The 27,657-nt window shown below is 48.8% G+C and overlaps 1 protein-coding gene across 7 annotated transcripts; it reads right to left on the reverse strand.

Moving 5' to 3' along the window:
- Nucleotides 1-1,855: 1,855 nt before the first annotated feature.
- ITPRIP (inositol 1,4,5-trisphosphate receptor interacting protein) lies at nt 1,856-27,657 on the reverse strand. 7 transcript variants are annotated; one of them, XM_080401156.1, is made up of 3 exons: nt 27,208-27,657; nt 22,320-22,426; nt 1,856-8,014 (listed from the first exon to the last, which is right to left on the reverse strand). In XM_080401156.1, the coding sequence occupies exon 3, from the start codon at nt 7,999-8,001 to the stop codon at nt 6,352-6,354; it is 1,650 nt and encodes a 549-aa protein (XP_080257282.1). In that variant the 5' UTR covers nt 8,002-8,014; nt 22,320-22,426; nt 27,208-27,657; the 3' UTR covers nt 1,856-6,351. The 7 variants fall into 7 exon arrangements, with proteins under 7 accessions (XP_080257282.1, XP_080257279.1, XP_080257276.1 ...); XM_080401153.1 differs by having other exon boundaries at nt 27,158-27,657; XM_080401150.1 differs by lacking the exon at nt 27,208-27,657 and adding an exon at nt 26,941-27,139.

Raw genomic sequence — 27,657 nt, forward strand, 5'->3', positions numbered from 1 at the left:
GGTAATAAAAACTGAGATTAGAGATGTCTCTAGCTGGAATAGAGTGCTACTTCCTAAATCTTTTTTTGGTGAAGTTTCTTCTGGGAGTTTTGATTTTAGAAGGGATTAAGTATTTAAGAGAGAGAGACCTGGAATATGATGTAGGGCAGTTAATCATGCAGCAGCAGCAGGGGAATGGCTGGTATGCATCCAGTTTCCAGGTCCACAACAGAGGGCTTTCAGTCCGCAAACCCTATACTGTGCTGGTGGAGTACAGTCGTTAATAAAAGGCAGCTCCTTTTTATAAATACAGCTGCAAGTGAAAGGTAATTGCATATTGATGAGACTGAGAGGACAAGACCAAGAGGTTTACTTTCAGTTCAAGTTCACATGCTCATTAGCCAAGCTTGGAGTGATCTGTCCCTTTGCTGGAGGAGTGAAGGACTTCCCAGGACAGTGACTTTACACACCAACCAAGCATAAACAGATAGCTGTGTCCAAGTGCACTAGCTAAATCTCCAGCCATAAAGTGCACATTGAAGGTTTGAGCTGCAGAGTGGTTGTTACCTCAGGAGCTTTTGTCCATCTCTAGGAATATTGTCTACAGGTGCAGAAGGCACATTTATGGACTGCAGCGTTGCCGTAATTGTATGCCAAAACTCTAGGCTGCTAGGCTTGATGAAAGCTAGCACATTGGAATCAGGGCTTTAAAAAGGCCTGAAAACAAGGAAAACACAAAAATTTGTATCTTTGAAGAAAGAATCTAGATCAGAGCCTAGAGGAAAACTGTTTTACTACGAGGAGGCCAAACCCAATCTCTAGTGGCTGGGGTTGGCCTCTCTCTGCATCTGTCTGCCCTGTGCCAGATAATACTGTAGTAATGGGCATAGCATGGACCAAAAACCTGCCAATTGCCCTTCTGAAAAAGTCTTTTATATTGACGATACCCCTTCTGTTACATAGCAATACAAAAGGAGTAAATGAGGAAAAGAAAAAAAAAAAATGCTTCAGGAGATCAGCAGCTCTATGGGGAAAATGTTGCTGAGCTTGCCAGACAGCCTTAAAGCATGGTGGGGTTTTTTTGTGTGTGTGTGTGTTTTGCTTTAAATAACAAAGTTGCACTAAAGCAGCCAGAACTGCTGATGAACTTGGGCTATGGAACTCGCTTTACCACAGTCTGTGGCTGATCCTGGGGAAATTCTAACTCCTGGCTAGGTAGACTTGTGCTGCAACTCTTAAGCCAGCTGCTTCTCAGACCTGTTCAATACTGATTCAAGCCCCAGTGATCACTGGAAGGCAGAGTTATTAATTAAAGGTGTGCAGAGCATTCTGTGGGGCTGGAAGACATGTCACCACAGTGGTGGTTTTATTATATGAATTCATAACTAGCTTTGGATTTCCTTCCAGAGCCAGGGCATATTAGAATATTAACAAGGAGGTGCCACTCCCTCAAACCAGGGAAAAGGGTTAAGTTAAGTGGTGGTGGGTGGTGGTTGGAACTGTGGATACCTATAAAACAAGCAGGTAATAGCTGAACTAGACATTCAGATTTCTGGTTCAGCCAATAAGGGCAACCAGCAATATTTAGGGCTTGCCACAAAAGGGCGTTTATTGAGCAGAGGTATCCAGAATAATTACTTTGAATTCCTGTGGATTCATATCCTCAGGAAGACCTATATCCGTGGCATTATTCTGGAACAGCTATTCTACTTTATGTTCACTTTGCGTCTTATTCTGGAGCCATTTCTACAGGCAGGCAGAAATCTTAGGGATTCTTGCTTGCTGCGCTAGGATTGCACTGGGCGTACCCCCACTACATCCTTCTGCTCAGAAACATCTTGGGGGGAACTAGAAACAAAACAGACTTCACGCTTACTTTAGATTTTGTACAAGGCTTCTTTTATTATAAATAAAACAGCATGAGAAGATTTATATAAATTCAACAGTGTCCTGCTATAAAAGCAGCGGTTTTAGTACAGCATTGTTAATCAAGGAAGACCTTACGTCTGGAGGGTTTTGGTGTTACTGCCCATCTCAGCTTCATTGCCAAGATTGATCTTCATACTACAGTTTTGCTACTGAGCTAACACACCACACACACACACACCCCCAATCCTAAAAAATAACAAGTAATAAATAAAGCTATTTACTATGTAGGATCCTATGAGAGCTAACCCCTCAATGACCAGCAGCTAAGCTGTTACAGGTGGGTAAAGTCTCATTTCTTCACCACAAAGAAAAAATTGCAAAGGCTTTGCATTAAAAACATCTGGTGAACAAGCACCAAACCTTGCTGCTTGAATATTGGATACAAGTTTTGGATCCTTTTGCTAAAATACATCTTTATATCCACGTAAGACCTGTATACAGAGCAACTCAGAGGGGAAGAAGCCATATTCTGTGGCTGCCACATACTAAAGCGTGAACTCCCAACAGCTCCCCTTAGAAGACATTCAGCTCCTGAACAGCAATAATAAGCTTAGATCAAGACTTTTCCTAAAGGCAAACGGCTCGTGAGGCTATGCTGTAGATCAGTGGCTGCTATCAAGCCATCACTAATTTTATTGCTGTGACAGAGCCTATAATAAAATATTAAAACCACAAATGGAAGGTGGAGGGAGTGGTTGGAAACCAGCAAAAGGCAACAGGAGTTCATCTGTTAGTTAGCAAATAGCAAAAAAAGCACTGAGACACAAGAAAGAGGTCCAGGACAGGCTATTTACTCTTCCCTAGGATCTCTCATGGACATACAGACATTACCAAAGAGATGCTGTTTGGTTTTAAAAGAACATTATTCTATTAAAAGAACCACAAAATCCTACTTCCACCCCCACGCTTTAAAGCTGCTTCCCGTGAATGCCCAGCCAGACTTCAATCAAGGCACAACTAACAGTGGGTGGCACTAGAAAGTCTTAGGACATTTTTACTGGCTGACAGCTGATGGAGCTGAACTGTATTATAAACCTTTTTCATGAAATATGAGTGTGGCCTTTTACTGCTAGGGCTAGTACTCGGTGGGCAAAGATTCAATACAGAGAGACAACACAGTCCAAGGAATGATGTGCTTCGCATCATGGCCTCCTAGTACCACTGTGGAGGTCTGATCCAGAGAAACGCAGTGTACCCACATCTCCTCTGATGCGACACGTATATACCTCTGGTATATATACTGGTATATGGCTTACAAAGATCTCTGCCTTGAGGCTTACTGGAGCACAGCTTACAATCACAGAGCACTTCTCCCCCCCGAGACAGGTACGAGGGGGTTCCCTCACAGCCTAAACGCACAGAACAGACCTCTTAAAAGGTGCTCAGGGCAAAATGAGCATATTGCATGTAGGAAAACTGAACTAAGTGATTTGCTTTCAGGGAAATCAAATCCATAAATTCCTTGGTTCAGCTCCAACTTGGGTTCAACTAAACCCCATGGGAACACTTCAGGGTCAGTTTGGGCTTAAGAGAAAACAGGCACACAGATACAGAAAATGAAGAAAAAAAGATTTAATCCACTTATCAGTTTAGGTTCCCTTTGAGTCTGAGCAGCAGTGCTTGGAGCTGTGTGAAGACGAGTTTAGGCATGTTTACAAGCCCGTAGGACTGGCGTTACAAAGCTTTGTTCTGACATTTTAACAGGGGAGTTACCTTATTTTGCTCAACAGCCCTTTCTTCTCATCCTCCCGCTGTTCAACCTTATATAGAAGTTATTTTTCAACCCTGAATGTCATTTCCTGAGCGACCTGGGTCACAAATTCGTTTCTGTTCTTTGGACAGTCTAAATTTAGACTCCTGACAGGAAATGGCAAAGAAATCTTTATTTCTTTCTGGCTGGGCTGGGAACACGTTTAGAAGAAACTCCAACCACAACTGCTTCAGCATGACCTGCCTGCCACCAGCCCATGCAAAGCTGGATCTGCCACAGGCACCATACAGTGAACCTGGGCAGGTAAAAATGGTAGATTGCTTGGGTTTGCCAACAGCTTCCACAGCTTCCAATGTAGCCTCCAGGCTCCAGTATTCACCCGCTCTCCCTGTACCTCTGCTTGTCACTACCTGCTTGTTGTGTCCCCTGAGATTGCTCCTGTTCTTTCCTGCTGGGGAAGGCTGGCTTGGTTGGACTAACGAAAGCCAAGGGCTTACAGGTTAGTGTTGTTAGCGTTAGCAATTAGTCCTGCCCTGTTGTTCTGCCAGCCCTGGCAGTCTCCCAGAGGCTCATCGCCAAGGGTGCTGAAGCAAGCACTGATGATCCGAGAGTCGTTGCTACTGGCATTACCCACCAGCCTCTTCTCTCCCATTTTGCTTCCTACCCCTTACATTCTGCTCAGATATACTACTTAACCACCCCATAGTAGTGATAATAAAAGCCAAGGAGAACAGCAATTTGAGCAGAGAGTTCCCTGTCCTCACCTCTGCTTTCTTACAGAACATGTGTGGAAACGGGAGTTACAGCTTTCTCTGCCTTTGTGCATGGAACGTCCCTCACTGGTGAAGGGACAGACAAGAGCAGGCATCAAGGAGGTAGTGAAATGGTTTTTACCAGGAAAAGGGAGGAAAGGACACATCTGTGGAAAGTTTGCTTATAAACAAGCTCGATAATAAGCCTCATGCTCTATGTGTCCCTAGTAGTGATACAGAATTAAATCTTCTCTCTGATGCGTGCGATAGAGAGGACTGATAAAAAGGGACCTGTGGAGTGATGGTAACATCCCTGATGGGTCTTACCACCCAGAACTGTTTACCCTCTTGTAAACAGAATTCAGAGAAGCCCTAGTGTAAAACACAGCAGGAAACCCTAGTGTAAGAAAATGGTAAGACTTAAGGCCCCTTAGGACTGAAAGCCAGGATTCCAGGACCAGCACAAAGCAGATCTGCACTGAGGCCCTGGTTTGGATCCTGCATGAAGCACATGAAAGAGGGTGAGGAGCTACTGAGCCTTTTCCTCCAGCAAAGCCACCTCGCCAGGGCTGGGCAGCCCACTGGCACAGCACTGACATGCTGCTTCCTGAGGGAGTTCAGGCATCTCCCTTTCTGCACCGGGTTTTTTAGCACGTGCCTTGAGATTCTCCCCTGGCTTGAAAGCCTGCAGAAGCAGTCATTTCCCCATGGCATTCCTGGCTCAGCAAATGACAGTCTGCTAGCAGCAGCGCATCAGAGCCTCATCAGAGCAGCAGTCTTTAAAAGGATTGAGGAGACCCTATATGGAGGCAAACAGGTAGCTTTTGCCTGGGTATCTGGGGGCAGAAAGGATGTGACACAAACTACAAGGCAGCTGCAGAGACGGTGCTGCCAAGCTCTGCTACATGTGCACCACTTTCATTCCCTCCCCTGAATTCAGAGCCATCCTGCTGGCCTTGGCCTCATTAAAAACATGCTGGGAGAGTCACACTCTCATTTGGAGGGTGATTGTTCCCTCCTGCTACCAGAGTGCTGAGATTGAATTTATTACAGGATAATTTTGGAGAACTGCTTCTTCTATGAAAGCAAAACCTGCAGCAGTTCTTTCTCTCTTGGCTGTTCACAGCCTTGCTGCCCTGAGGTAAAGAAAACAAACAAATAAACCAAAATGCCAGAATAATGGTGTTTCTCTCTTTTATCTAAGGTAAAAAAAGTTTCCTGTCCATTTATCCATGGAAAATGGCCGGGAATATAACCTGCTAGCCGTGTTACCATGAAGAAAACAGAAGACTCAAATGAAATGGTCTGAAGACAGAGATGCTGCTGCCTGCTCTGCTACATCCTCCCCAGGGAAAAATGTGCAGGGGTGGTTCTGAAGGACAGGACAAGCTCCAAGTCCTATTAAGAAGGTTTTTTTAAATAACCACAGTTCCCTTTTGATTAAAGAGCTGTGGTTGATTTAGGATCTCCATCTAGTCCAGATCTTGCGCATGGCCCTCCTCCTCCTCACATCAGCGTCCAGTCTTATGCCACGCTTCCCACTGGTGGCAGAGCCCCTGCTGTCTGCAAGCACGCAGGATCCTGTCTCCGATTCCTCCACCCTTTTCTTATCTCCCCCTTCCAAAGGAAATGAAGTATTTGGCTACCACCACCACTTACACTGCAGGCAGCTGAATGAATTACTCACATCTGTTGCTTACCACCACTGTAGCATGACTGATGCACAATAGAAAAATATATTCTTAGCTGTGTAAAATCCAGGCAGCACACCAGTGGGGCAGAAACTTTTATACCATGTTTTCCAGTTTTTCCCTATCTTCCCCACATCCCCTCTCCTTTGCTGCAGAAACCATGGCCCACGGCTGGTTCAGCTGCAGACAAGAAGCTGGTACTGGCAAAGTCAGTTCTCTCCAGGAGGCTTTGGAAAGCTGCCGTCTGTACTTGTGCTTAGAGGAACAAGTGTTTTCCTGCTGGCTTTGGTTAAAGGGATTCCTTATGGATTCCATTGGTTTGTGCAAGGGGAATGTGCATCGTGTACTCATTTATCAGTGCAGACGTGTTCCTGAGCATCTCGTGGAACGTGTCCACTGTCTTCCTGTAAATGTCCCTGTGTAGCACAAAGGGACGGAAAAGGTTGAGAGGCTCAGCCCTCTGGAATATGATGGGGAAGCCCAGCTCTGCTGGTACCTTCCCATTGCCAATGAAGAAGTGATAGAGCTTCTTTTCATGCAAACATTTCTCCAGGAATTTCAGCATGTCCTGTAGACGGGCCTCCAGCTTCTCTGGGACCCAGTCCTGACTGGGACGTGCCTGCAGGAGATGCAGCATCACTGTCTTCAGGTGGTAGTTGGTAAGCCCGCTTGGACCTGTGAGGCTGCACTGCTTCCCATGGAGGAAGGAGAGGATCTGCAGGCAGCTGACATGGCAGGCGTTGACAGGCAGTGTTTTGGAGACCAGCTGGATGAACCTCCTCTCATACACTGCGAAGGTGAGAAACCAGTGAGTGCTGGAGGACAGGTCTGTTGCCAGGCCACTTCGAGGGAAATGAGAGATGAAGTAAACATCAGAGTTCTCATACTGCACCACAGGGGTGAGATTGAAGGCAATCGATTTCCCTGATCTAAATTTTATCTTCAGGGCTCCTGGTGAGTCCAGGAGGCTGAAAGAAAGGTCAAATTCATACTTGTGGGAGATTCTGTTCCAGGCCTTGGTGACTGCAATCTGGAACCACTTCATGACTTGGTCAGCATCCAGATATTGTGTATTTTTGAAACACAAGAGGTCTTCCATCTCACTGCTGAGCCTGGTAGTATTGGCTTGGCTATGGAGGAGGCACAGCATATCTTCCCCTAGTTTAGTCTTGTCACAGATGCAACCTGTCACATCCTCATCTGCCCTGCATACCTTGATAGTGCCATAACCTTGCTCATCGGGGGGAAAAGAATCACCAGAGCACCAGGTCTGGGACCGAAAACAGTATGGCTCTGGCGGGGCAAAAGGCACTATCAGATCACAGACAAAAGGTTTACGCACCCTCCAATTTTCATACATGCTCCCCACACCCATGCAGTCCTCCACTTCCATGTCAGCATCTCGGTTGCAAACACTCCTCAAGGCCTCCAGCAAGTCATCTGCAAAGCCTTCCACCATCTCCCGCATCCTGGCCATGTCTCCAGTGGTACCCAAGATGCGCTTCTCATAGAAGCTGGCCAAGATGGCCTTGTCAGGGAAGGCCACTCCTTTAAATGCTTTCCCCAGGACAGCCATGTCATCCTCTTCTCCTCCTGTGTCCTGCCAATTCCCTTCCTGGAAATCCTGCCTCCAGAGCTCAATCAGCAGGAAGATGACCATGGAAAGGGCAGTCCACATATCCCATTGGACTGTTCCCTCTTTGCTTTCCTCTACTACCTCTTCAGCCTTTTCCAGAGCCTTATGTGTGGCTTCCTGCTCTGCAATTTCCCGCTCTAAGCGCAACTTCTCCAGCCGAAGGCTCTCCTCCCGCTCCTTCATCTTCTGGATGATTTCTTCTGCATTCTCGGGGATGGTGCCATTCTCTTTAGGGAAGAGGAGCGGGTGGTTGACGATAGCTGTAATCACCACTAGGCACACCCGGAAGATTCCCATGGGCATGGCAGTTCCTTCCCTGGAAAAGAAAGAGAGGTAGAATGACCCACGATTCAGAGCATACTCCCTCAAGAAGATGAAGAAACTCTCCACTTGAATAAAAGTTTTGGCATCCCTTCCAGCCCTGAAAAAACTGCTTGAGACTTGAAGCTTCTAAGCGCATGCCTGTTTCTGCAAGTTATCAACCAAGCTTCCCAAAGAGACTTTATCAGCAGATGGTGAGGATAAAAGAGTCCTCTTAGCAAATTAACTTTGAAGAACAGAACCGTGAAGGCACTTGCTACTGTTAACCCACTGTGATGCTGTTGGGGCAGTGTGGGAGGGCACATCCTTCCTCCCTCCTTTAAAGTTCTCAGGACAGAAAGGGAAAGAAGCAGGCAGGACCTCCCCAGGCATAAAAAAGTAGGACTGGGAATGAGCACTACTTTCTCTCAACGTAAAGGCTAATGTTGCAGATGTGGCAATGGCATAGGCAGGGCTGTCCTGGCCACCTTCCACGTTAAGCATGTCTGGGGACCCACACAGCCTGCTTGGATCCTCACTGGCAGTGCTGGTTATGTGCACCTAGGTGGGAACAAGCCTGCATGGTTTTCTGCTTCTAACCAGGCATTACAGGCAAAGCTCTTCCTGCCTTTCAGCACCATCAGGATCAGGCTGTGGCAAACCTTCCTGGCCTCTGGGATGCCTCATGACTGCAATCCCTGGAAAAAGGGCAGAGACAGGAAGATTGCTAAACTGGAAAGGGTTTCATTTCGCCCACTGGTTTTAAAAGCATCAGATTGTTTATTTTTGGTGCTTATTTCACTATTAATCTGTGGAAGACATTAGTAAACACTATAGCTTTGATCTAACTCGTGCCCCAAACACCTCCAGCAGCTGTGCTTGCAGCCAGCTCACTCCTATTTGAAGTGACCTCAACGTGGCTGAGAAACACCCCAGGCCTTGGTGTCACGGTGCTTGAGTCCCACATGTCACCCCTTGCACAGGCCCGTGGCATCACCAAGACTGCTATGGTGTTTTGGAGTTGCTTCCTGTGGTTATTGCTCTGCTGCTCGGACCTCGCACATAAGGAAGCCTTCCATGCCATGGGGCTCATGATGAAAGAATTTAATTCCCAGCTTTCCAGGACACAGTCCCATTAGTGGGGCATCTGCTTGGCTTTCACAAGTCCTCCCAGTGGGCTTGGCCAGAGGGAGCTCAGGCTAAAACCTGGGATGTTTCCTCCCAGGTGGCATTTCTGTTTCAGGGGGGCTGGCATTGCTATCAAGATCCCAAGCGCCTGCTCAGGGCAAGACAATGACGTTGTCACCCACTGCTGTGACAGCAAGCTCACCAGTCCCTCTTTCCCCACTTGCCCCTCAGTCCTCTGACAGAGAGACCAGAAGGACAAGATGGAGAAGCAGGGGTATGTATTCTTCCAGCTGGGACATTTCAATGCAGCCGCTTTAATGCCTCAAGAGTGTGTTTCAGAAAGAAGGGTTTCTGTTACAGGAATAAAGCCCATCAATAAAATACCTAATCAGTCAGACCAGAATACTAATCTCATTCCTAACAAACCAATTCATCCTGCTGTGGGAATGAGACTGTTTTACAGAAAGCCAAGAGATGGTGAGGCACCATGTGTGCACCAGGAGCTGAGGGCTGTAATTCCCTCCCCTGCAACAGCTCCTTCCTGGCCTGAGCACAGCGTGTTTTGGTGCCACGGCAATCCTGCTGTCCCAGCATCTGGGCAAGAAGAAGGACATCTCTGGCAATCTCATTTATGCCTCCACAGGGCATGCAATAAAAACAGATCCATCCCAGTGGGCCTTGTTATCATTACTGCACAACGAACTGCTGGTTTTCAATTGCAAGAACTTAGATTTCCTCAGTGTGAGCACTTACTGTACATGGGAACTATATCCTTTGGCATGCAGTTAATTCTGCTGACTAGAGGGCTAGCACTGGAATAACAAGAGAAGGGAACAGGATTGAGATGTGCTGTCCGAGCAGCACAGGGCTCGGCATAATGCTACATGCCCCTCCCTGTGTAACTTTTACCAGCTACCCATTTTAGATCCCATGAACATGCATTGATGAATGCCCTTCCACAGACATTGCTCTGGAGATGGTTTGCGAGCCTTTCTTGTCCTTTTCACATTTACATTAACTCTTTAATTCATTAGGCAATGAATTAAAGCTGAATTAATGCCCAAAACTGGGTGTCTCAGTTATTCTGTGAGGTCCATGCCTGGCCACATTTTAAAAATAAACTGGGGTCGCCCTGCATTGCAAAGGGCTTTATCAGTTTGCCAGGGCAGGGCAGGAAGCACCGGCAAGTTCCTTTCCTTAGTGCTACGCTCTTGCAGACCACGTGTGCTTTCCACGCTTAAAAATAACATGGCCAGGGGCCAAGTGCCTCCTCTTGCAGTCTTGACCAGGACGACACCACTGCTCTGCCCTGCTAGACCTCTGTCCCTGTGGACGAAATGTTTTACTGTTAATAGATTACTTCTTAGATGCATAAGGCTGAAAGAAGTCAGCTTCCTTAGGATCTCCTTGTACCCTTCAAGACACTCTCTTGCCCAGCTGCCCATGGGCACACCACGGCCAGAGGTTACCTGCCCCAAAGCTTTGCTAGCAGAAGGGGTTAGGCCAGACATCCCCAAGTTCATCACCGGGTGGCTCAGCTGAATTCATTCCGGGTCACTCTGGCAGTCTAGGCTGCCCCTGATTTTGCAGGAGTAGGTTAGGAAGCATGCACACAACCTCTTCCCCCAGCAAACCATACAGGCATCAACCTCTGGGAGAATCAGGATGAAAACTGGAAGTGGCATCTTCAGGTCACATCAATTCTCAAGATGCATGTCTGTTTTCAGCCTGAAAAGAGGAAGTTCTCCTGGTCAAAACTGCCCTTTTGCTACTGTAGCTGTTCACACCAGAAAATTACGCCAAACGTTAACCTCAGTTAAGGATTAAGGTTAATGGTGCTCAGTGACCAAGGTCAGTGGAGCCTGGCCTTGACAGGAGCAGGGGTGACACAGGCTGAGTGTTCCCACATCTCATCGGCCACAACCTCCCTGGCTAATATGGGAAGACTAAATAATACAGGTGAAACCAGCAGCACTGCCTGCTACAGCAGTCCAGCTTTCCATAACAAAGGCTGCTCTTTTCCCTTGCTTTTAACTTCAGCCCAAGCAACTTAAGCCTGATAAAAATATTTACACCTGCTCCAGCTGAGACAGCTTTTGTGTGGAGAAGGAGAGAGTCCAAATGTTTCCAAGCTGCAGACAAAGCGAAACATCATTGTTTCATCTACACATCAAATTTAGCAGCGTTTCAAGTATGGGGGGAAAAAAAGCATTCATGAGTTTTTAAACAGCAGGTCTTCAACCTTTTCAAAATTTATGGCCCTGCCAGTTTTGGCCATTTGAAGTACAGACAACATCCACACTTGGTAACAGGCTTACACCTAACCACCTTCTGCAGACCCTCTTGCAGCAGTCCCAGGGCTCCAAAGGCCCCCCTGAGGGAGGATGCCAATGGGGTCCTCACCACATCACAGGCAGGTCACCTCCCTGTTCCACGGGTGAGACAGCAGAGACCCCACCTCTTGTGCTCCCATGGGCACAAAGGAGGGAAAGGAACAGTGACACTGAGGAAAGCTGCTTGGGGAAGGGAGGAGGGCCAGGGCCAGACGCTACATGGAGCCCCACTACTGCAATGTAAAGCTCTGCCTCTGCCCAGCATGGGATGCTGCTTGTTCAAACCTGCCTCTGGCACCAGAATTAGTTTCCTTCTGGGCTCTTGTGTGGCGCTTACTGCTTTGGTGACTGTGTGCTGCACCGATTGTAAGGTTAACAACCACTCTGAACGACCCTGGGAAGTGAGGGGGCAGGCACCATCCCACTCTCCAGCTGGGGAACAAGGGCTCCGAGAGATAAAAGCAGCCGATTGCTCTGCTGCCCGATCAGAAACAACAATCAGCTCATGCTGCAACATTTGGTATTGTTCAAAGGCTTGGTATTGTTCAAAGTATCTGCAGCCCTCCACCCTCAGTTCCCAGGTGGGTTAGGTCATTCTTTCAAGCCTGAAGGGTCCCGATCAGCCCCACAGCAGGTCCTGGATGAGGTGGAGAGCCCCAAGAAGTGAGGGGGAAAGATGACACTGTTATCACGCAGCTCAGGTTGGTGCCACGAAGCCACATGCAGGAGGAGTCCAGCTGTCACACTAGCTGAAGTGAAATCTCTTTGCTGCACAATTCAGTAATGTTGGATTCACCTGCTTGCCTGGAGCACGGTTACAGGTAGAGTGTTGCAGGGAAGGGGAAGCACGGGGACTTTGAGAGCTGGCTGAAATCCCCCAGCATAGACATCATAAAAATCAAGGGGTGAGTATGCCCAGAGAGGCTTGCCCCAGAACTGCCGCTGGAAAAGACTCTTCTCCTCTGCCACATTTGGGCAGCGCCAGCCATGCCAAAGGCTGCAGAGGAAATGGGCTGGATCTCTGAAAATGGCCCATCAAGTGTGACCTGACCCATCACCCATACGCAGACCCTTGGCACTGGTGCAAAGGCAGAGCTGCAGCTCCTCACCAGCACAAAGGCAGCCCCCTAAGCCATAAAACTGGTGTTGAGTTCTTCAAGCCAGCATTTGCTGTGCCTGCATCTCTGCAGTAACTGTCTCAACGTCACCTGTGCCACCTTTTTTGCTGCACAAGTGGCCTTGAAGTAAATAATTTGCAGAGACAATTGCAAGAAAATATGAAAATAGCCGTTGTACTGTTTCCTGAACATAGTCAGCTGTGAAGATGAATGCAGTGCATGCTACTGCAAGCAGATTTACTTAGTGATGCTTCATGTGGCGTGGGGATAGAGCTTGGCTCTACCTTCAGCTTCTGCCTTGATGACCGCCTCACCTGGGAGCATCACAGAGCCCACGTGGTGTTCATGCTAGCTGACCTGCGACAGCCGCTGCCCTTTGGCAGGTGTGTGACCTCCCGCTTCCTACCAGCCACCAGTGCATAAGCAGCCAAGTCCCTCATAGAGCTGATGATGCTCAGAGCCGAAACAATGTCCCATCCTTTCCAGCTAAAATGCGCTCAGCTTCTGATGTCCCCAAGCCTCTCTCACACCCTTTTCCACAGCAGCTTCAGACCCTTTTGTCTCCTGCTGAATCTGGAAGAGGAAGAGATTTAAATGGCAGCTTGCAACTCGCCTCTGTAGGCTGCTCATGTGCTCTAAGCCCAGATAACTCTCCATCTTCTTTGAAGACATTTCCCTTTCATTAATGGTCCCTTTCTTCCCTCAAGAGTTCCTCATACAGCTGTATTTTTTCCACCTTTTTACTCCCTTAAATTTTGAATCGTGGGAAGCAAAATATGCTCTGGCTGGTGTTCAGCAATAAACCAGATAGAAGTGAGCTGAAGCTTTGATTCTTAAATTAGAAAACCCCAAGTCAAGTCACTGAATGTGGTTCAGTAATGCACTGGAACACGCCAAGACATCATTTACAACACACTCGATTGCTTCCTGCAATTTGGCTGATACAGAAGGCAGTGAATAGGTGGCTGCCCCATTGTGTTTTGCTTTGGTAGGCTGCAAGAAAAGAGGCAATCTGAAGAGACGATAGAAACTACAGCTGTCTGAGAGCTATTTTCATTGAAAGCTGCCAAGTTTTTGAAACTAGAATTTTCATAGGAACATATACGACTTCTGAGACTTTTTGCTAAGGAGGTCTGGAAGGGACTCTGCTGCGTGTTTTGACCAGAGGGATTAATGGCCCAAAAGAGCCACCAACCTGCACTTGGGACTTTCTTACTGGGAAGCTGTGAGTGTCAAGCCCAGGGGTTTCAGGCCCAGCCCAGCTGTACTCCCTCATGGCTGAGCTTCTGGGAGCGTCCCCTTGCTGTAACAGAAAACAAACTGCCTACGGGCCCTGGAGTGTATAGTCTGAAAATGCTTCTGCTGAATTTATGAAGATCTAGGCAAGACAAAAAGTTTGCTGAAAGCCCTTTGTAATGCACTATGTCCTTCTCCAATTCGCAAATACCATTGCCACCTCTGCAGGTATTGAGAGGTATGCCTGGCCGCAGCAGAAAGAAATTATGTTACCTCTTGATGGGGACTACAAGACCTGAATTGTAAGAAACAGACATAATGAAAGAGAAATGGGGACTGCAGAGATGCCCGTCAGTATTATTGTTCCTGCCAAAAACTTGGAAAGATGCACTTTAGTCAACTGCATACCATGGTGCTGTTTTTCCACCATATCCTCAGCAACAATTACAGAACAGCCGAAAGACCTTTTCTGGCTCAGGACAGATGTTGATGGCAGTTTTCCTTCCAGGTGCTACATTTAAAGTCTCAGGAGTAGACATACGCTGGATGGATGTTCACCAGAGAGCAATACCCTGGTGAAGATATCAGACTGGTATCTGCCATTAGTTGCTGGGGATTCGTTGTTTAAATTTTGCCTCTTGCACGGAGAAGAATGATAAAAACTTCAGGTTTTAATTTTATATGCACATATTTAAAAAACAGAGCACACGTCTATGCCTTTACAGTCTGATCTCTTAGTTAGGATGACAGAAACTTCTGTTGAAGGCTCTCCTCCGAATCTGGGAGGGAGTAACAGTACTGTAAGCTTTGGTCTCCTTCCCAGCCCCAGAGGTTGCTGCCCTCATCGCTTGGCTGCTTTCAGGTCAATTCTCTGCTCTTCAGGTTTGACCTGGGCTTTCACAGGACATGAGGAACTGGTTCACTCAAACCTGTTTTGTTCTTGAGACCATTTTTACTGAAGAATTATTTCTGGGGTGGGCACAGAGGAGAAGTCCTGTTTTGGTGAAGAATTTCAGACCAGAAACAAGTGAGTTTTCCTCCCAGGTCAGCACCACATTTGTTGGAGCCTGCAGGTTATCCAGTACCCTGGTGTGATGGATGCTGGCAGCTCCTAGGAGACATCATGCTGAAGCACTGCATCTCCAAGCATGAGTTTCCATGTTCACCTGAGTCTGCAAGGTGGGGCTGGCGAGGCCCTGGACCCTCGGCAGGGCTGGAGGGCCCGTACAGCCGAGGTCAATGCTCCAGGCCCACGTACCGAAACACACCCCAGGGTGACTAAGGGTTTATTGTGCCAGTCTACCCTTCCCTCTCCACTACGTACGCGTTCGTGCATGTGGCCCTGCCCAGCTTTCACCTCGCACAGGCAGCAAGAGCCCAGACACTCAGATGAGGATCCCCCGCTGTTTTTTACCTTCCAGGACTAAGCCCCCACTGCTGCAGTGAGAACATGTCCCCAGACCTGTACAGAGCCACAAAAAACTCCCACTTTCTGCTCCACCATCAGCTATGCCAGCATCCAGCACAGCCCACCTAGAGATCACACAGCATGGGGCAGCCAGGAGAGGCTCCTGCTCTCCCATCCCCTGAGCACAGAGCCAGCTGTAGCACACACAGCCCAGCCAGGAAAATTAGCAGCCACAAAAACGCTGCACAGAGCCTGAGCGGCACCAACTTGTGCTGTTCTTTCACCCTCTATGAAATAAGCTTGCCTACAGGATGCTGGTGTGATGAGCTACTGACTAGGGCAGAACAGTGCCAGCCACAGCAGCTATAATTCATGTTCTGACTTGTCTTTCGAGCATTAAATTAGGGCTACAGACAAAGTACCAAATTCCAGTTGCCAGCACAGTCACAGTTGGTTCAGCACAGACTGGTGGGATCGGGCTTTGGCTCTGGCTCTCTACCAAAGCCACCAGTGGAAAGGAGCAAACGCACCAACACACCAGGTGCAGAGGTCTGGATGTTGAGGCTGGTACCACAACCATCTTTAAACCCAGAACAAGCCAGCTGGCCTGTTCGGACTACAAAAGACAGGTACAGCAGGGCAACCGCCTTTCAGAACATGCCTGGAAGCTCCACCCCAGATCAGCTGCTTGGCCACAGGACAGCAGTTGGACAAGGCCACTCGCCTGATAACTATTGTTTTGCCGTGTGACTGAGAACATGCTAGCCTTTTGTAACATCCGTGGACATCCTGTCCCAGGCCTGCTGCAGTGCCAACGGGGTCAGTCGCACAGCCCGAGTCGGACATCCTGCCCAACAGGTCTGCTGCGGACTGTCGGAAGCAATATTTTCCTCCTGGGGTCACGAGATCAGGTATTTCCAAGGAAATGCTGATGCTCATCCTGTGTACAGGACCAGGCAGCCCTCCCTTCCCACAGACAGGCAGATTCAGGGTGGATAAGCATGTGAGCAGCACTGACGTCGCTCAGACAGAGGCAGATGCTACTGTGCAGCCCCAGATCCAAGCAAGGAGTGATTTCGCATCTCTCCAAGCAGAGGATTGCTTGACTTGTCCTGGGAAGGACAGGGAGTGTCTCTCACGTCTTCCAGTCATTCCCTGTCTTTGCCATCAGGAAGCTTTTTCTCATGCTTCTAACTCCCTTGCTGCAGTTTGAACCCCTAACTTTCCAGTGACCACCGTGGGTAAAAGTAGGACAGATTGTTTTTTTTCTTCTTGCAGTAGCACTCAAGATGTTCAGAGGCCCTGCCCTTCTGCCTCACCTTTCACGGTACACAGAAGCATTTGTAAGATGTTGCCATAAAATCCCACGGCCCCCGTTCCCCCAAAGCCTAGACAGTACAAAGTCTTCTTTCTGGCTCAAAATTAGGTATTTGCCTTCTAGGGCTCTTTTCCAAAAGCCAAAGGAGACGCAGCACCTGTTTGATAGTCAGTTTCATCAGGAAGTGGGGGATTTACCTGGTTATTTCTAAGTCACTATTTCTCAGTGCATACAGGTACCACACCATTAACCAGAAGGTGATTCTGGCCCCCTCTTCTGCCCTAGGAGTCAGCAGCCACCGCCAAAGGCAGCTATAATAACTACTAAATCAACACAGAACCACATCACGCTCCCAAAGGACTCACTGTAAGGATGGACCCAAGACAGCATACCCATGGAGACCAAGAGACAATGCTAACCGTAGGAGCAGTGCGTTACTCAGCACCCTGCCCACTGCCTGAATGTGTTTTTTTTGCTTTTTGACTGTGCAAGCCAGCTCTGCTCTTGTCAGCCAGCAGCACGTGGGCAGCCTATGTGGTGCCTTGGGTTCCCCCTGCTACAGCCAAGAAGGGGTTTCACAAATTGGAATACAGTGTCTGGCTGCAGGGGAGGCAGTGAGGGGAAAGGTAGGAAGTGTGCATGTGGCTCCCACCCACGTACTGAGCTGTTGTGGTAGGATCCCAGCCAGGAACAGCTTTGCTTTTTAAGCCAAATAAATTTTGTCTGTTAATTGTGAGAAAACAATTGAGGTAGACCGAACTTTTGTGGGATGGATATTTTTTTTTGAGTTGTGTTTTCTCCTCCTTAAAAAAAATAAACAAACACACACACCAAGGGAAGAAAAAAAAAGAAAAGTTGAAAGGTTGGCTTGCCAACCTCACCAGCTCCCTCCCCTACAAATCCAACGTGATGGGAACCTGGGCAATAGCTGGTCATTCCCTTGCACAACATTTCATCAGCACAGATGTCCACTAACCCCCTGCTGCTTTGCCAGGAGCCTGAGAGTGTCAACCACAACGTATGAAGCAACATCAGTGCACAGACGCTCTCTGGCCTCCGCTTGGTGCTCACGCTGGGACCCACTCTGGCTACCGCCCTCAGCCATACAACCTCTCTGCACATGCAGGCAGCCACGGCTCATTGATCCAATGTGGCAGTCACCTCAGGGAAGGTGGTGAGAATACAGCAAGGGTTCAATTACCAAAATGTTTGTTTAAATCTGCCCCCCTTTTCCCCACTTAATTCTCAACAAGGTGGGGAAAATCACACCAGTGTTGTTAAATCAGGCAGTGGTTACTCTGACCCTCCTCATCCTAAGGTAAGCTTATGCCCTACATCACAACACATCCAACTTCACTGTATATTGTACATTCATTGAAATGAATGCTTTGGCATTAAAAAGGCTGGTGGAAACATTATTAGAAAGTTGATTTCCCAGCAAGGATACACTACTCCAGCCCGTCTAAAGAAGAGCACATGTGGATATTGGCACAGCTCAGATGTGGCTTGCAGATTGTTTTGGGCAATAGCTGGTCATTCCCTTGCACAATCTTTCATCAGCACAGATGGACACTAACCCCCTGCTGCTTTGCCAGGAGCCTGACAGTGTCAACAACAATGTATGATCATGATTATGTTTTACATGTGAAGCTATGAAGTCCTGTTTCAGTCATGTAACAATGAGCACTTATATATTACAGACAGTAGAAAGCACAGTAGTTGCCAGACACTTCCACACTGAGATGCAGAACAATAACACAACAAAAATAAATTGTCATTGCAGGCTGGGAATTTGGTTGATCTGAGATCTTCTGCTCCATCACAGTCTTGACTCAGTGACAAAGACACACACCTGTATCAGGAGACCTGCAGACCCATGTATCTGCTTAAACAGAACTCAAAAACACTGGATGGGATTGGAGGTTTTTATGATTGGACTATTGTTTGGCTAACTAGTTACAGCTGGTTGTATTCAAACAGTTGGGCAGGAACAGTATTTAAAAGCTGGCTACTACAGGCAAAATGTCACCACAGAAATGAAAAGCAATGCTTTATTCCATTGCCTGAAATCCCAGATTTTTTATAACACACAATATAGTTCCTAAAGTAAAAAAAAAACAAACAAAAAACCCCAACCAACCCCCCAAAAATATTGTGAAAGCCCCTGCAGGGATGGGTGTGGAAGGAGAGAGCAAGAAAGAGCACTTTAACCGCAATGCCCCGTTTCCTTGACTCTCACTAGGATGACTCCTTGATCTAAGTACAGGCACTCCGCATTGCATACCAGCATCTGCGGGAAGAATCAGGCCTTCCTAATTCATTACCTGGTGGCTCTAGAAAAAGAGCAGGAGAAACGCCACAAATGCTTGGGAAGCAATAAGCCCAGTCTTGGCTCACTAGTCATAAACCTAAAAACTGCCAAGACACGTACACATACAAGTATGCTGGCTGCGGCATACTGCTGGCTAGCCCTGCTTTTCAAAATTAGTTTGAATAAAAAAAAGCCATAAAAGAAAACAAACTTCCCCCCTTCTGTACAATATTTCCATGAAGCTCATCCTTTCAGCACCCGTGGCCACCAACTAACTCGGAGCCATTTCCACCCAAGGGAATGACTCAGAGACCAGCCTACTGCCACATGCACCCATATTTAACAATCTTCATGTGCTCTTTGCTCAGTCCCCTCTGCTTACCAACAAAAGAAAACATGTTTAAGCTCTTTCTTTCCCTGAAGAGTCTGTAAACTGAATGCTGGGAAGAAAAATGCTGAAAAGACTCAAAGGGCTAACATCAATGTAACATGCACGGCTGTAACAAAAGCACCAAACACACATGTTAAGGCTGTGAAGACACGTGGTTTTCATTTGGGATGTGTGGGGTGAACACACACACTTGCTTCCTTTATAACATAAGCACAACAAAGGCAGGCTTTGTCTGAAAGCCAAGGGACAGCCTCTCTGCACACTTAAAAGACTTAAGTTACAACGTAATGGGAACTGTGAGTCATAGCTGTGGGGCCCCTGCTCACAGGCACAAAAATCCCCGCTGCTGCAGCAGGTAAGGAGCCCAGCTTAGCAGTGAGCACAGACAGCTTCCAGCTCCGCATGGGAGACTGAAAGCGCCCAGGACCAGCCGCAAACGCAAGGCTGAGCTGAGAGCACATGCTGCGGATGACTTACAGCGCAAGCACGTCCCTTGCAGTCCACATTTCTTCCTGTAACTCCTTCAGAGCTTGAGATCACAACCCTGCAGTCGTTCCAAGAGCACGAAGCAGCTAAGGCTCAACAGAGAGGCGGGACGGACCTTCAGAATCAGCCAAGCACCTTCAGAATTTTGACTTTGGCTGCAGAAGAGCATGGTCATGATACTTAGACCGAGCACAGCCAGCTTGCTAGGTAGGAACACAGTACAGCTCTGTGTCCCTAAGGCACCGAGTATGCCAGATCATTTATATCACAGTAGGGGAGGGTCAGCCAATGGATCCCAACTACCCAAAATACAGACACCCATCTCATCCTTGCCTCTCCTACCCTAGAAAAAAAAACGGTAAGAGTCTGCAACCCATTCATGATAATCGAAATCTGTAGCGCAGAAGTGGCTGTGCCGCAGAAAATCCAAGTGTCTTCTCTCACACTTCCAGCAGTCCCAAGGTATTTAGTTGCTAAGTCTCCAGAAGCCTTTAGAAATCAAACTCTCGTCTGAAATCAGTGGCAGTCAGGTACCTGACCATGCAGGAGGCACAGCTTAGGATGTAACCATTTTGGGTGCAGATACACAAACACAAGCCCCTCTGAGAAGCACTATACTGTGAACATCAAGTGTCACAGTTGAAGCTGGAGCCAAGGAGATGTTCTCAATCTCTGATATGTATTAACATTCCACAACAGCTTAAAAAATAGGGCAAAAAAGAGGTCTGAAAAAGCAATACAGTCTCCCCCTTCTGCCTACACACATGGCCTACACTGCGCCTGGATAGTTTCTGGCAAGTCTTTCTCTACTATGTTCTGAAAAGCTTCCAGCACATCTCCAGCTCTGCCTCCCAAGGCTGTCTAGACTGCTGCTTAACTACCTGTACCTGCAGGAAAGTCTCCTTATCACTGCATTGGCCTTCTCCAAAACAAGCTGTAAGCCCTCCTGGGATTCTGACACATGCAGGCAGCATCCTGTCTTGGGGAACTACTTCCCTCCTGGCAGGCAGGTGGGAACTGTTTGCTCCCACGCCATCAGGTGCTCCCCAGGCATCACCAAATGCTCTACAATTTGGAAGGACTGAAAGCAAGGCACTCTGAAGCAGATTTTCATTGTTTTCATTTGGGTTTGGCCACAAACTCTTACCTTTTCAACTAAGGCACCCCTTGAGACAACCCACAGAAAGATGGAGCTGGTTACACAGGTGTCTTAGGTGACACCTTACAGCCAATGTCAGTTTTCTGCTCAGGCGCAAGAACCTTCTCTACGTGCTCTTCCCCATGGTGTTGAAAGTGAAAGAACAGCATGTTTCCCTTTGCCAAGCAACTGAAATAACCATATGAGTCGGAGACTGTGCCTAACACGGCTTAGATTCTGCAGCAGTTGGCCTCAATGGTCCTCATGCTTGCCAATACCATGCTTGGTTTTTCCAAGCCACATGCATGGCAATAGGGTGCATCAGATGTTTTCCCTATATATGCTGAAAAAGCGTTTCTGCCTTGAGGCAAATGTCACTGATATAAATAACATGCTAGATCAGCCAGAAAAACCTGCCTCTGGAAGAGGGATAATAATCAAAGATGGTGGGAAGAAAGGAAAAAGAGAAAGCTTCATTTACACACAGGAGGATGGCAACAGGCCAGCTCTAACAGCTTTGATGGGGCTGGCTGGAGAAGCACGCCGGGGAACTGTGAGCTGAGCTTTGCTAGAGCAGAGCAGCCGTTTGAACTGCCTGGGATGGGAAGAAGAGGACAGACACCAGCCAACACAGACCCAAACTAAAGAAGAAAAACAATCACATGGAGTGCATGAAGTAACAGGTACTGCGAGTTGTAGCATCACGTTGTGGCAGCCAGGACTGCTGTCCCGGTGGCTCCCGCCACCATCAGCTCCAGTTCTCTTCCCACCATTGCTACCCACAGAGCCTCCTGTCACACGCTCGCAGAGCAGCACTGCCAGACATCTGGGTTTCACCTGGCAGTTCTGCTTTCAGCGGGTTTTCCAGGGGGTTTCACACAAACATGAGGGCTCTACACTTCGCTGGCTTGTAAAAGCCACTATCTCCCTTCAATCCAGCCGCCTCTGCTGTTCACTCCTGATCATCAGGAGGCTGTTCAGGCACTTCCAGGCCTTTGCTCTTCCTCGAACACCTGGAAGAGGGGTGAGGATCTAGTGCTTTCCCAGTCTGGGTAAAGTATCTCTGGCAAGTTTTCCTGCATAGCAGCAAATGCAGCAGTAGCTGCTGTCAGTGCAACTTTAGCCTGTTGGCTCCCTTCTGCCATCGCTCCCTGACTACACCCCAACAGTACCAAGCAGTCAGGTAAAAGCAATTTTATACCGAACACCAGGAGTGAGGCTTTTAACGCTGATCTTCTAAACCGAAGCCATTTCCAAACTAAACCTTCTGCTACTTTCGCTTTACAAGTGCTGTCTGACTCTCGCTGCTGGGCATGTTTACTAAAATATGAGCCACACCACCTTCCTTCCAGCATTTCTGCTGCAAGGCTTGAGATCTCCTAGTGAAAGCCCATCAAGAAGCTTTTTTAAATCACATCAAATCTGGAAAGAAGAATGACCCCTGGAGCACTTACCTGCTATTCGACTTTGCAAGTGCTCATTAAACTTCACATTACTGCTATCACAGTGACGCAGCAAAGATGATGTTCAGTCACCCACCGCTGAAGCACAACCAGGAAGCCTGCAAAACACAAAGAGAACAAATGAGGAAGTTCAGGCAGAAGACGGGTACATAATGCAGGTATCTAAATTAGGGATTGATTAAAAGAGAGATTAACCAGAAATAATCAGCTTTGAAGCCATCAGGGGAGAGTTAAAATTCTCCCATGGGAAAGCGGATCATGCACTGTAGGCATGCCGGCAAGAGAGGACCTCCCTGCTCTGACTCCATCCTCACCCACCAGCCCTCTCCTTTTAAAATGGATTAGGGTCAAATTAGCAGCTGCATAAATGCAAGGGCTGTGACAGTTTTGTCTGGGGTTGGTTTCTTTCAGAAAAGGCATCCAGCTGCTGTAAGCAGCTTGCAAGGTAGAAATACTTGCTTGGGGAGCTGGGTTTAGAGAGCTAATGTGAGAAACAGAAAACACAGAAGAGGCAGGAAGTAAGTCTCCAGCACACAGGAAGATGTGAAACACTGAACCGCAAAAAGATAAACTACCATCTTTTAGGAGAGAGAAGTTAAGAAGTTTAAGATGAAACAGGAAACAAAGCAAAGTCTTCCAACCAGGAGAGCGTGGGCCCGACAAGCTGGCTGCCGGCACACAAAGGGAGATGTTACCCAGCTGCATGCAAATGGTCTGGGGAGCAGGAATCCACCACCCTCCTTACCAGCTGCTATCACCACTTCAAACCTTCCAACTGTCTTGGTCCAAAGCCTGATAAAATTACAAATAACGTGGGCTGAGCTGAGCTTTGGAGCTGGATCCTTTAAGGCTCAGCATCAGGCTGATGCATCATTGCTTTCCTGAACCCCTTCACTTTGGCAGCTGCTGGGGAGGAGATGGATCAGCCAGCCCTCTGTCCTCCCACGTACCTGCTCTGACCAGACAGTGTGTACCGTTTCACTTCTCCATTTCAGTCTTCAACTGTGAGGCCAAACGGGCTCTGCTCTGACCTCCCAGCAGGGCTGCTCGTGCCCCTGCTCAGCCAGCACCATGATGCTACCAAGAGCGGCACAGACTGACGAGCACAGGAGCAAGACACCCCAATCCTAAAAGTGCTAGATCCACACTGTAATATCCCAGTGGATGTTTGTTAGCCCTCGGTACTGGACCCATGATGGCTCAGGGCCAGTCAGGTACAGCAGGTGCCTGGAGGAGAGAAGCTATGATGTGCCATGCAGGAACTGCTGTACAGGACTTAAACTCTCTCTTCTGAGATTTAAAAATTATTTTAATGACTGACAGCATGTAAGTCAAAGTCTCCCTCTGCTACATGTGTATAGAGGCTGGACAGACCTTGACTGAACCTCAGGGGACGGTCTAAGGTCACTATGGGAAGGTCCCTCTCAGCAGTGGGTATGTCTGCCCTGCATCCTCACATGCTGGCATAAACCTCCCCTCCCTCCCTCGGAGGCAGCATGAGCAACACAGCACGGTGCTTGCTGGGGGTCAGCCCTATGTGAGAGCCTCCTCTCTGCGCCAGAAGTCAAACCCGCCCCTGCTCCAGTGAAGCTCAGCACCTAGTCTGGCCTTCAGGTCACGACAGTAAAACCCATTTATTTTGCTGAACTGCCAGTCTCAGCCAACTTTGCATGGCCCACGTGTGCACGGAAATCGAAAGAAGCTTAAAAAAAAAACACCAACAACCCCCCCTGCCCTGTGGCAGCTGCACCCCTGAGCCAGCCCTCTGTCCCTCAAGCTGCTTGAAGCTTGGCTACCAAACTCCCTTCCTATTGCCCACACTGAGGGGTGAATGGGCAGGTTTTGCCTACACAGCTGAGCCCACATCCCTGCAAAATCTGGAATTCACGGTCAGGCACAGGATGATGCCGCCCAGTGCACACCCTGGCCATGCTCCCTCCCTCCAGCCTGAAAACCAGAGTCTCTACCTCTCTCCACCACCCAGCAATTACATGTGCTGATGGAAAGTATGCTGCCTGGCACCAAACCTGCTTTTCCCCCCAGTATAAATGAATTGTAATAACACTTGGAGAGAAAAAGTTGGGCCACCCAACAGCCCATTTTAAAAGGGATCTAAGGGAACAACTCAGGAGCTTTTTCTGAGTGCTCTATTCCATTGCACCATTGCTATAGACTGCAGTTCCGCAGACTGGAGCGTGCAGGACAGGACAGTACCGGACGGCAGGGAGACTAGTGCAGACTCTTCATGGAGTTCACATACTTTATCAGTGCTCCACAGCACAACTGCTTCTTAATGTTCACCTTGACAGAGGCTAATTCCGCTTAAATTTTGCCAGGACAGTTGTTTTAGAGGGGATGCAGATGCGTTAAGAGAAAACACCACAACCAGAGAAATAAACTGCCTTTTTAGCTGTGTACCCACTGCACTCGGGGAACTAATTTAAGCCACTGGGAAAAAAAAGAAGAAAAAAAAAAAGTACACCAGAATACAACCCACTAAGCATGACTCCTGATACCACACTATCTGCGTTAATTTATTTGCAGGCATGCTCCCAGATACTGAAACAGTCAACAGGTAAACAGTCACAAAAGCCAGTCTAGAATTGTGCTTTCAAAAAACATACACTTTTTGCTTATAAAGCAAACTCTGAGATTAGTTAGATCAGCTCATGGAATACCAGTGTTAGGTTTCTGTGGCTCAGATTCCCTTCCCCTGTTAGTCACTGCCACATAAGAAGGATCACAAGCACTGGCATCCCTCCGAGACCTTGGTGCAGCAGAGGCACACAGGAGCCTTTACTGCCAGAAGAGCACCCACAAAACACGGGGCGGGGGGGCATGCAGGACATGCAGCTTTCGTGGCCCTAGCAGTCAGAGGCGCAAAACAGTTACTCAGGAAAAGCCGATCCCCCAGTAAGGGCTATTTAGTCTGACCTGGTGGGGAGGGAAGGGCAGAAAAAGTGAGGGGGGGGGACGACAAGAAAAACCAGAAAGGCTGTTCTTAGTGTACTGTAATGCTCTAAGCAACAAAAACAGGAAGACAGTTAGGTGGGGAGGGCCACCACCATAGGTCTTGATAAACAGGTACAATGTCTTTGGCCTGCATAAGTCACTTCTTCCTTACAGATGCTGCTGGTGCAAATACAGATCACGCTGTTCTCCACACCCAAGCCATACCACCCGCCCCCCCCCCCCCCCCCCCCCGAAAAAAAAATAAATAAAAAGTGTCATCTACAAGCTGGGAGCCAAGAAGCCCTCAGGGCTGATCCCAGTACTGACACTGGTGCTCCGACTTTTGGCAAACCAGTTCACCTCTCTCTGCATCTGTGGCAATCACATTTAGTACATGAATTTCCCATGTGGGAGCAGTGTGAAGCATCTATTGTGCTGAAAAGAAGATTGAAGAGAAGACTTCCAGTTTCCATTCCTAACTTACATGTTCTATTTTCCTCAAAGACTGAAGAAACCCCTTTCATGTACGTTAAGGAAAAACTGGTTTTAAAAAGTAGTTGCCTTTAAGGGTAGACAGAATCACTGTAGCCAGAGCTGCAGAAGAACGTTATCACCACCACCAAACCTAACCCAAAAACCTCACAAAAGAAGCTACACTACGCTGCTGCTGCTGTCCTGTCCATGCACCGCTTGCCTGGCGGCTCACACCGAACACGCCTGAAGGAGATGTGCTGGGCATGGTTTAGACCCATAGCACTCATTAAAACATGTTAATAGTAAAGTTTTCTGAGAGACGCTGCTGGCGCTCATCCTGTCTGACCACATAACAGCCACCAACAGCAACATGTCCTATTTTCCTGAAGGCTTTTTACATGGCAGTTCCCCAGAGAACTGCTTCAAATGGCCAAGTTGAAGATGCCAAGGCCGGTCAGGCTCCAGTTCCGTGTGTCAGTTTTACAGCCCAGAACTTCCAGCATCCCCATCCTGAATCACTCCGGTCTGAGATACAAATACCTACCGGCCATCTTCAAAAAGATGCTCACAGACATGGACAGCAGCTCTACTAAAAACGTCATCACTCCTCCTCTCTGTACCCATTAGAGACATACCGTCTCTCAGAAGAAAGGCAAAGAACTTTTGCAATAAGCTAAGCCCAAGCCCCTTCACACCGAGCACAAGCAGCAAAGCTCGGTGCTGTTTCGCAGGAGCTGTACGTGCCGCAGCCCATCACCGCCCCCGCAGAAGGGGCGGCCAGGGGCTCTGCGCCCAGCAGGGCTCGGTCCCGCCGGGGTTCCCCACCGATGGGGGCTGCGGCCGCCCCCCCGCAGCTGACGGGCCCTGAGCGCCGGCTGCCCCCTGCCCCCGGCCCGGCTGCGGGCGGAGCAAAGCCGAGGGACCCGCAGGAACTTCGGTTCAGGGCCCAGTCCGGCCCGCCGCCCGCAGGCCCACCGAGACGAGTCACTTACGCACGGCGGTGCCGGAGTTCTCCGTAACGGAAGCCCGGCAGAAGTCGCACCGCCGCGACCTGTTGCGGGCAGACACCGGCTCCGCCGCACCCGGCCCGGCGGCTCCGCTCCCACAGCGCCGCGGCGGAGCCTCCCCGGGGCGGCGGGCCGCCCCCACCGTGCGCCCAGGCCCCCTCGCCCCGGACGAGACTTACTGGGCCGGGCCGGGGTCGCCGCTGCCCGCCGGAGGGCGGCGCGGGGCGGCGGGTCGGGGCGGCGGCTGCGCTCGGCGGGGTGCGGGCGGTCCGCCCAGCCCGGCCGGAGCGGGCTCCCCTGCGCTTTGTTTCCCTCCGCCTCCAAAGCTCCCGGGCCAGCCCTCGGAGCCGGGCCACCCTCCCGGCTCCCCCGTTAGCCTCCCCGACGGTTTTGTACCGAGGGCGCAGAGGAAATGCGCTCATTTTGCTCCTCGGATGTATTCTGACCTCCTGGTGGTCGTGCCTGAGAGTCAGGGAAGCAGCTGAAACGCGTCACCTCCCCTGCAGTTCTCACCAGGGCAGGTCCCGGGGAGGCTGATCCGTTGTCCTGCTCGGGGCTGGCACAAGGAGAAACTGGTGAATTTCATGAATGCTCTGAAGTATTCAACATATATTGAAAACTGCTGTAAGTTGGCGCCCAAAGTTTCAGCAAAGTATTGGTTGTCAAACAGCGAGGCTGAAGGAACAGTATCTTCTCAGAAATAGCATCACTGGCTGAAAACTGGGTATCTTCTTGCCCTGCAAAGTAGTTTAAAACAGGGAGATGACTGATGTTTTGATGATTTTGTTTACTTCTATGATGCTTTATGAACAGTCAGATTCACTGGATTGATCATGGGTGCCCAGCCCACAGTCATGCTTTGCTGTGCTGGGGGCTATAGCTCAGAGAAGTGGCAC

This window comes from Falco punctatus (assembly GCF_963210335.1).
Source record: "Falco punctatus genome assembly, chromosome: 9".
NCBI lineage: Eukaryota > Metazoa > Chordata > Aves > Falconiformes > Falconidae > Falco > Falco punctatus.

Excerpts from the sequence above, each read along its gene's own strand:
- ITPRIP (XM_080401156.1), bottom strand. The coding sequence starts at position 8,001 with ATGCCCATGGGAATCTTCCGGGTGTGCCTAGTGGTGATTACAGCTATC.